Source organism: Bubalus bubalis, chromosome 1 (assembly GCF_019923935.1).
Source record: "Bubalus bubalis isolate 160015118507 breed Murrah chromosome 1, NDDB_SH_1, whole genome shotgun sequence".
NCBI classification, from domain to species: domain Eukaryota; kingdom Metazoa; phylum Chordata; class Mammalia; order Artiodactyla; family Bovidae; genus Bubalus; species Bubalus bubalis.
Genome location: NC_059157.1, coordinates 87,359,700 through 87,370,457, shown reverse-complemented (window position 1 = coordinate 87,370,457; position 10,758 = coordinate 87,359,700). Strand labels below are relative to the sequence as shown.

Here is a 10,758-nt window from a genome sequence, read left to right as displayed (position 1 = left end):
AATAATTGTGATCATTTGTTCTGTTGATAAACATAAATTTAAATTTTTGATATTTTTGGGAAGATTTCTAACTGTATATAGCAATATGTATTTTAACAATTATCAGTGAACATATTTATATTAGAATCTCATCCTCAAAAGGTATTTTAGTTTCAAAATTACCAGGAAGAGTAACATGACAATAATTTTCATTCACTGTTTTCTATTAATTTTTTGTTTGCTTTTAAAATGGGATAATTAATAGGTATATCACAAACTCCTCTTTGTATTGCCTTTTTGTCTTTTCCTCAGTTTTTAATGGAATTTGGTCCATTTTCATATTCAGAATTCATGCTCTGTCTCTGATTTTTTTAAAAATTAAGGTTATTATAGAAGGTATAACTAACATTTTAGGAAACATGGACTGTTAATTAACAATTATTCCATCAAAAGTAAAAATTAAGCTGTCAAAGCTTATACTGCATATAAAATTAAACCTAAGTATAGTTTGTGAAAAATGTACAAAGCTATTCAAGTTTCCAATAATACACTCTAAAGAAAAAGTATGATTAACAAAATGATTAATAATATATCATAAATAAAACACATATAGTTATCTTTAAAATCTACTCTCACTCATATTCATGTTAAGAATGCTCAGGTATTGTGCCTTTCCAAAAAACAAATGCTTCCATTTCACATTTTGATATTTTTCCCTTGGAGACCTAGAACACTTAAAATTATGTCAAAACTCCATTTCTGTAAGAAGAAAATGAGATTTTTGCATTGTATAAATATATTAATACAATTTCTTTAAATACATATATATGGCATAGGAAGAACAACGTCAAATTAAAGCAAATTAAACACTTCAATAACGAACATTTATGCATGTTAAACCTTATTTTCCAAGCAGTACATTTTAAAAAGCCTCAGTCTTTATTTTCATATTGTCCATGAAAATTCAGTGCTGTTTTAAAGATACTTTTGAATATACCGCAATAGTAACTCTAGATAAAATACCAATGGATTTTCAAACAAATTGGTTTTTACAATGCTCACATCAGTCACACTGACAAAAAATAGCTTGTTAAGTTACAAGTCTGTTAGCAAAAGAGTGGTCATTGATTTTGTCATAGAGCTTCTAAAGACCACACGTTTAAGCAGATTTATTTGAGTAGTATAATGTGGCAATAAATAAAACATGTACAGTTAAATAAAAACTTCATTACAACTTTAATAATAATACTGAGTAAATAATTCTAAAGAGCACAACAATTATACTTTATATGACAAATGAAGTGATGGTAATTAATTCCGTCTTCTCTCTGAATGAGTGAAGATGTGTTTAAGTCAAAATTTAAGAAAAGCAATTTCTATTTAAATGCATATATTTCATTCTACAAATTACTAAATGTGGAAGAGAGACCTAAATTATTATAAAAGCAAAAGAAGATGACATTCTAAGTTAGGTAAAAACCTTAAAAGTGTATTGTTAATTTTTTTTTCATGATTTAGCACTATTCACTCCATCTATCATGATTTCAAAAAATTAAGTGATATTTGGTCTTTCTAGAACAAAGGTAAATTAAGACTGTTCCAAGGACAATGATCTATAAACGTAGAAAAACTAGTTTAGAAATGTTCACATCGATACTGCTTGTCATATTTAACTCATGAAAACAGTGACATCTATCTACAAAGTTAATAATGCCTAAACATAAAATTTGATTTAGATATATGAAAAAATGAAGATTCTCATGTCCTTGGAGTTTTCTTTATAATAATGTATTATTTTGGAATACGGACAGTTCTCTCTTCAGTGAGGGCCAATGACATGGAGATTCTGATGCTAACTAAATAAGAATCCCGAAGTAGGGTTGTCCTCCTTTTATTATTTTGTTGAACACCTTAAAGTCATATCTCAGTTGTTCTGATTTACAGTTTGAGTTATTATCTTAACCAAAAGTAAGTTTATCATGACAAATTAAAGATTAGCCTGAGGTTACAAATAATGAAGAAATATGGATGAAAACAAAGCTTTACTTGAGAGAAAATTTTCAATAATTCTGATACTTTTCTAATTTACAACTCCCAGGAAATTGTGTTAATTTGTATTTTATTTTCTAATTGAAAGTAGATACCACATCTTTATATATAATACATTTAAAAGCGATCTTTCATCCTCATCTGTCAGGTAATTTTCTTTTAATGCTTTTGTATTCTTAAGGATTAATTAGGTCTAAAAGATAGTCGAATTCTTCTTTGAGATTTTCCTCTTTAAAAGAAACAAATCAAAAGTTCTTTTAAGAATACAGAGATTTGGTAATTCTAATAAACCAGTGTGGAAATTCAAGCAAAAACCTTCTTTATTTTGTTTAGAAAGAAACTTTGCTTTCAATGCACAAGTGCAAAAATATAACAAAATGGAGGGGACTTGGTACTATTAAGATAAACCCAACACTGTGATTTTAAAAGATGAAATTTATTTTTCTTTTCTAAAAGATGAAATTTATTTTTTAGTAGTGCTTTGCTGCCTGTAGTAATTGTAGCTTACTTTTCATTTTTTGTTTCACTTTTAAAGTAATTTTGAATCAACATTGATAGGCTAAAATTAACCTTCAAATCTATTCATGTACTGTTAAATAAAAACTTCATTACAACTTAAAAAATACTACTGAGTAAATAATTTTAAAGAGAGCAACAGTTATACTTTATATGAAAAGTGAAGTAATATAATTCTGGCTTCTAAGTTGCCAATGCCAACAGGATTTTGTTACCTCCTTTGAATTAAGAGTGAATAACCTAAGTCTTCCAATATAAATATCCTTTTTTAAACATTTTATATAAATTCATCATTAATTTGAAATTCTAATTATTAATCAGAAGAAAGAGGCTTCGTTAAAACAACATTCTGATGACCCGCATCTTCCTCTGGATCTTTTGTCTTTTCTCTCAGGATACAGGTATATCATGTCACATCCTCTTATAACATACAAAAAATATATTTTATCCTAAGAAATCTTTGAAACACTTGCCTAGTACTTGTCTTTTTAAGGGAATAGTAAGACAAAGATGGGGCATTTACTGTTCTGAAATGTAAGATTTTTCTTTTCCTTTATTTCATCTAGTAATACATTAGCTCTGGTTGTGAGTAATCATTTCTTTCCTTTGTTAAATATGTGCTGGGCCATGCTTAGTTGTTCAGTCAGGTCCAAATCTTTGAGACTCCATGGACTGCAGCCTGCCAGTTTCCTCTGTCCATGGGATTTCCCAGGCAAAACTACTGGAGTGGGTTGCCATTCCCTTCTCCACAGGGTCTTCCCAACCCAGGGATCAAACCCAGGTCTTCTGCATTGCAGGCAGATTCTTTACCAGCTGAGCCACTAGGGAAGCCCTTTGTTAAATATATCATGTTGGAAAGAATTTTATGCAACCATTGCAGTCATATACTTATCGTGACATTTCCTAGGGCCAGTGAATTGGCTTGCACAGCAGAGTACCCCAGCATTGTTTTTGAAAAAATGGTTGATGTTATCTAACTGGAGGCACCTTTGAGGTAGTGAGTCTACACATGAACTGAGCAGTCTGCCACAGGACAGAGGCAGTATGTGACTCCTGAGGAGAGTCAAATGATAGGTAACAAGAGAGATTATCTTAGAGAATCAAACAAGTGTGCTCCCTTCTAGCAGAGGAAGTGTGGAGGCGTCTGTGAAAAAATTTGAGGTCCAAAATATTTCCTTTCATAGGGACTGCAAATCCAATCGCAAATAAACAAGGTTTCATTTATTTAATGTATTTTTGTTCTATGGAAAGAACTAAGTGACGTGGAAATTACAGCAAACATGGCAGATAGGCTCTAAGTTTTAAGCTTAAGAGATACTTAGAGGTAAGGACAGTACAGTCAAACTCATCTTTGCCATAAAATTTTATGCATGTAAGGGACACCTTGTAGATATTTGTTAAACTGAACTACAGTTTACACTGCCTTTATTGAACATTATTATAAAAAGTGAAAATCTTTTGAAAATGCTGATCATAAAAACAAAAAGTTGGATGACTTCAGTGCCCTGTGTTCTAATGGAAGAATACAATCAATCTACCTTTTGGAGTCTTCATACAAAAAGAATTGAAATATTTTCAGATTGAATGTGAATATGAGTCTTTTCTACTTAAAGGAATTTGGGCTTGGAAAAGTTGAAGTGATGATACTAAAAGAAGTGATTACATCTGCTTCTAATATCTTTATTATATAAAGATGTATACCAACTGTGAGTTAATAACAGTTTCTAATTCTTAAAATATTTTCTTTTAAATTAATAATACATTTCCTTAGCTAAAGCAGTAGAAAAGGATCATCTTCATCTGTTTTGAAATAACTTTCCAAAGCACTTAATTTTCAGTTAATGAAAAGCCAGAACTCATACACTCTGTATGTGCAAATGCTCCCATTTATGCAGTAGGACCCAAAATATTAAAATATAACTTTTGCAACATTCCTGTTTTTCCTCCACCTTCAGCCTCTTCTAGGGAGATCTGTAAGATATTTTTGGATTTCCTGTATTACTTTTCTTTTGTTGATAGGGATATGGGGTGGAGTGGCAGAAGCTGAGAAAAGAAAAAGAGATGGGTGAAAAAAGAGAAAAGAACCAAGGGGGTGGGGAAGAATGTTTAAAAAAGGAATAGAAAAATAAGACCTAGTTTTGGTGAACATTTTGAAGTAAAAGATTTAACTTAAAGATTTAACTTTCTTTACAGAGTAGAAATTTGCTAGGAAAGATATAAAAATGGATTTTTAAGAAAATTGTGGTTGGGAGATAGGTAATGCAATTCATTCTTTATCACGTTGGAAGACCTATTACAGAAGACCTTCTGTAAAGGCTGCTTTTCAAGGACTGAATTTGGATTTGTTTTCCATTCATGGTCTGAGATGGGCCTTAAAGCTGTTCAGGTGTTAGTTGGATAGATTTTAAGAGTAATTCGGGGTGAAAGAAGAGAAATCTTTTTTTATTATGACATTCAAAACATTTATCAACAGTCATAATTCAGTGAAAAAGTGCTATAATTCTTGATTCATGTTAAGCCAAGAGCTTTGCAACTTCTGATGGCTTTTTTAGTTTAATGATTTATATACTTAATCTCTGCATTGTTTTTACATTTTTTCTCAATTATGTCTTATCCTATGAGATAATGAGTGGACTACAGACTGGAAACTAACCGCATAGAAAATAAAATAGTAATGGTTCCTTCAACTAGTTTTCAAAATCTAAAAAGCCCCTCAGTAACATAGACTAGGAAATTTAATATAAAGCAGGTATATGAGTATATATGCATATTTTAGTTATTAAAGATTATTTCTGAAGGTTGTGACTTATGGGAGTTACTCATTTTCTATTATTAAATTATATGCTTATGAATATTAAACAGCTTTAATTAATGAATATGTGCACTAGTAAACATCAAAATATTTCAGGTAAAATTTTCAAATCTGTGATTGGTAGGCAATAAAGAAATACATTTATTTTTTAATGTTTCTGTTTAATCTTGAACATCTTGCTCTGACCATGATGAGGTTCAAATTTATGCTGAAGATCACCATGCTTACAGTTCTAAAAAATATAAATGTAACATAAACGGATTTTAAAGAGGATTTGGGGTTAGAGAGAAAGTAAGAAGGCAGTTTTATAATACCACAGAAAGATGTTTAGGAAGGGAAAAAAAGCACAAATTAACCATATATAGAATAGGATCTTTGGAGTTTTAAAGAAAAACAATTCTTAACAGAGATCTTTAATCTTGCAAGCACTGAATGCCCACCCCATAGACGTTTCAATACTTTATAGAATTTATTTAATCAAAGTATACAGATGTTGCTGACAGAGTCCTATGGAAGACCATAATTATTCTATTCCTTATCTTTCTAAATATGTTTTTGTTGCATTATAAAAATAAATATATATAATTAATAAATTTTATCTGTTTTACATCTGTTCTTATTCAATATATATTTGAAGATAGGTAAATATGGAAATTTTACATTTTCTCTAAATGTATCCAGATCTGTGTAAATATATCAAGCAAACCACAGACAGCCTGCAAGTGATGCATGACTGTGCGGGTGACGGTTAGAAAATGCTGCTAGCTATTTCTGACACACTTAAAAAGTGATGGATTTCCCATTTTTTTCTTTTTTAGTGTACTATAATGGATACTTTAAAGACTCTTCCTTCTCTCTCTCTCTCTTTTTTTTAAATGAGAAAAATTTAGCTGTGGTTGACAAAAATCAGAAGATAAATCAGCAAAAGAAGTATATGGAAGGGCCTAGTCTAATGGGACAATCCACAAATCTTAAAATAAGGAAAAACTGGGATTCCTTTATGGCAAGAAAACCATTATCACCAAAAAAATGTAATTTAGGTAGGAATTTGAGAGTGTGGGTAGGGCACCTTTAGCTCCAAGATCAAATAAAACCTAATTTTTATATTAAACAAGTATCTTTAGACAACCTGCTCTTTTTTTTTCCCCTCTTAATACATTCTCGCTACTCTTCCACCTAGCACAGTAGTCTTTTTTTTTAATTTTTTAGTTTCACAGGGAACAGCTGATTTTGTAGTTGGATTTGTTCATAATACAGTACTGTTTTGATAAGCTGACTCAACTTAGTTCAATGAAAAGTATATTTGCCTGTTTTTGCAGCCTCCAGAAGATTACGGCAACAACACACCTTAGCTGTGTTTATATTTTTATGTTACTGTAGCAAGGATTCAGGTTGCACACAATTCATTTATGCTCATTTTATACCTTCTTTGGTGTATGCAATGGCATACTTGTGCCTTGGAAGGTTTGGAAAACAGCTCAGCATGTTCATGTAACTTATTTTCATGAACAAAACAAAAATTCTTAAACTTGCAAAATGTACCAGTATTAGACTAGCTCTATGTGTTTATTTTCTTAGGCCACCATGTAACTATCATAAAATTCTATTTAAATTAAATCTTTTTACATTTTATCTAAGACTATACTCTTAGATCTTTTATTCAAAGCAATTCTGCTGAGAATAATTAATTTTCTCAATGCTTTATTACTCTTGCAAATTTATGAAGATAAACCAAGGGGACAGTCATGGATTTATTCCATGCTTCCCTCTATTTAAAGCCTCTAGAGCAATGGACTCACTCTTGGTTTTTCCAGGTGTGATCTTTATAATGTAGTAGAGAAACATATTGATACTAAAAAAAAAAAAATTAGATGGGAAAGCCTCTAAACTACCACCTACTATGACATATGAAAGACACGATCAAGTTAATAAAAAAAAAAAAGACAAACCAAGACTTGGAAATTTTAGAAGCACAGTATGTCTCTCCCTCTCTCTCCCTTGATGACTCCCTTCTCACCATAGTCACACTTGAAAGAATTCACTACATGAAATCATTAATCTTTTCTGCAAACAATTCTAACAATATCAGGCATTGACAGGTAAAGAATTGTAGAATAAAGTAACAATATGACCCACAGAGTTGAATATAATTATCTAAAAAATAATTATTCATGTCAGTTTGGAAAATACTTGATCACAAAACATGAAAGAAAGGTTAACTATTTCTTTTTCATCTACCATCAAACTCTAAATACATCATTAACCCCAAATTCCTTTGGATTAAGTCCTTGAACACTTCTGAAATACAGTTATACAAAGTTACACATCCATGCTGAGTTATTTACCATGTGTAGTGATAATCTGCAGTGCGCCAGGGTTTTATTTGCAGGTTATTCAGAGAGGAGCTATGAAGAGTGATTTTTAAATCCAGGTTGGAAGTATAAACAAAAGGTATGTGTGCCTGTAGCCTGAAGAGGAGACTGCAGTTTGTGAGGTGATGTTTGGAGAATCAGAAGAGAGGGTAGTAGAGAGGATATCTTTCATTTTAGAAATACTGAGACACAAAACACAGGTGCTTGTAGTACTTTTATACATGAAATCCCTTCTCCTGTATGTGCATCATGTGTAAACGTAAAGTCTGTATACTGCTGACTATTCGTCTCTGGTGTCCAATGAGTATGACTCCAATTCTTCTAATATCACTGTGAGAGATTGAGAGACAGAGAGAATATGAACATTTAGATCTGGTAAGTATGGCAGAGAGGAAAGACACATTTAGATAAGGGAAACGAACACATGTCATATTTGCCACAAATTTCATATCTGGTAAAATGAGTGTTGAAGCAGAGATACAAATGGACAATAGGAATTTGTTACTTTATTCTTTACACTGGTGCCAGAGAATGGGTCAAGTCAACCTCAAGTTTAAAGATACAAAGAATTCAGGTACCGATGTCATGTTCAGACATTTCACAAGCCCAGGGGTTTTATGTAATTATATAAATTTTTAACAGTATTAGCAAAATAGTCAGCATGCAGGATAGAAAATATAATGTGAACTCCATTTGAATTGCCATGGTCTTGGTCTTTCAATAATCTGAAAAAATGCCATTGTGTTATGTTGAATAGTATGAAACTGCTATTACTATTAATATTTTAAAACAATAGCAATTTCACATGGTCAACCTACTAGTCTTAGTTATCTGTCTTTTAAACATATGTTGAGTATTTTCACTGCACTCAGGAAATGATAGTCTTTGAGAAAGTGGAAAAATGCCAGTCCATTGTAATATAGAGGCAAAACTCTGAGAAAACATAATATTATATTATTACAATTATAATATTTGATGAAAGTAATAGTAATTGATTTAGTGTACATGAATCGTAAATAATTTGCTGAGGTAAAACTATATTGATGCAAAGTCTATGATGTGAATAAGGGTAATATGCATTTTAGACAACATTTAAAATCTTTAAATAATTATTTGAATTAAATATATTCTTTCAAAGGAAAATAGTTAAAAGTGTAATGCCCAACTTTCACTAGAATGATTATCAGAAATGGTGAGGAAAAATGTGGAAATGCCATACTAGTGTCAGGAAACGTAGTTTAACTATGGTATTCTTGATATAGAAATAGTATTTGAATTTACAATCTCCTAAGTGGACAACAAAGGTCCATCTAGTCAAAGCTATGGTTTTTCCCGTGGTCTTAATGGATGTGAGAGTTGGACTGTGATGAAAGCTGAGCACCGAATAATTGATGCTTTTGAACTGTGGTGTTGGAGAAGACTCTTGAGAGTCCCTTGGACTTCAAGAAGGTCCAACCAGTCCATCCTAAAGGAGACCAGTCCTGGGTGTTCACTGGAAGGACTGATGCTGAGGCTGAAACTCCAATACTTTGGCCACCTCATGCAAAGAGTTGACTCATTAGAAAAGACCCTGATGCTGGGAGGGATTGGGGGCAGGAAGAGAAGGGAACGACAGAGGATGAGATGGCTGGATGGCATCACCAACTTGATGGACATGGGTTTGGGTGAACTCCGGGAGTTGGTGATGGACAGGGAGACCTGGCGTGCTGCAATTCATGGGGTCGCAAAGAGTCAGACACGACTGAGCGACTGAACTGAACTGAACTGAAGTGGACATCTGAATATAGTAACAAACCCAGCCCCACTTACTCAATGCTCATTCTTGAAATCAGGTCAAAAGTTGTAAACCCCGCTGCCATGAAGTTATTCTTATATTGCCCCATCTTTATAGAATCCAGCCAGTCACCGACTGTCACGAACAAAGGATATTCGGGAACTTCACCAGGGGAGTCTGGCATTCTATAAGGAAAAAAACAAACAAGCATGGAGACCATTTAAAAAGCAGATAAAGCAAAAAATACCCAACTTTATTTTTAATTTTTACAATATTCTTACATCAAATGTTTCATCCTCCATAGAACTAGATTTAAAAATGTTCCATCATATTCAAATCAGCCACTTTTATCTGGTCAGTTTCGCTTGTCAGTTTCTTCTGTCTTTTCCTACTTTTTGCCACTACTATGTCTTATACTTGAGGTGTCTTTAGAAAACCTGTATCTTGCTAAAATCTCTTTACTTTTTTCTCTTGCATGAAATTGTGCTTTCAAATTTGAAGAAAAGCCCTCCAAAAGCTAACTAGCCACAGGCTATTCACTTATACACTTTCTGACCTTCCATTGATTTCATGCCCTATTGCCTTTTTCACATTTACTATGAGAGTCCCTTTTCTTTTTAATGGTGAATTTATAGGTTAAGGCCTCATTTATTCTCAAACATTCAACAAGAATTTATTATTTATTAAAAAGTAATTTCTGTTATCACAGAGCTCAATTTCATGAGTAAGATTTACATATATCCAAGCATAGGGTAATACAGCCAAAAGCAAAGACATTAATAAAACACAAAACTAAAGAAAATCAATGAAATTTGGGGTTAGCAAGAAAAAAGAATCTGCCACTGATGGGTCTTATAGTAAATGATATGGAAATCTGTGGGGCTTCCCAGGTGGCACTAGTGGTAAAGAACCCGTCTGCCAAAGCAGGAGTCTTAAGAGACTAAGGTTCAATCCCTGAGTTGGGAAGATCCCTTGCAAAAGGGCATGGCAACCCACTTCAGTATTCTTGCCTGGAGAATCCCATGGACAGAGGAACCTGGTGGGCTACAATCCATAGGGTCCAAAGAGTTGGACATGACTCAAGCGACTTAGTTCACATGCATGGAAATCTGTATTTCTGTTCCTAAGATCTGATGCAAAGGGTATTTCAGTTGGGGATATTTTTGAAGTTTTAATATAAAAATAATATGAAAGTGTTATTTTTAAAAGGCTAGTGAATGTGTATATATATAGATACATATGTCTATATACACAAA

The 10,758-nt window shown here is 32.4% G+C and overlaps 1 protein-coding gene across 2 annotated transcripts in view; it reads right to left on the bottom strand.

Moving 5' to 3' along the window:
• Positions 1–3,262: 3,262 nt before the first annotated feature.
• EPHA6 (EPH receptor A6) overlaps positions 3,263–10,758 on the bottom strand; it is a 1,039,321-nt gene continuing 1,031,825 nt past the window's right edge. For both annotated transcript variants that reach the window (XM_025282417.3, XM_025282425.3), the window contains 2 exons: positions 9,538–9,687; positions 3,263–8,058 (listed from right to left, as the gene is read on the bottom strand). In XM_025282417.3, the coding sequence (XP_025138202.1) occupies positions 7,944–8,058; positions 9,538–9,687 (265 nt within the window). In that variant the 3' untranslated portion in view covers positions 3,263–7,943. The remainder of the gene's footprint in view (positions 8,059–9,537; positions 9,688–10,758) is intronic.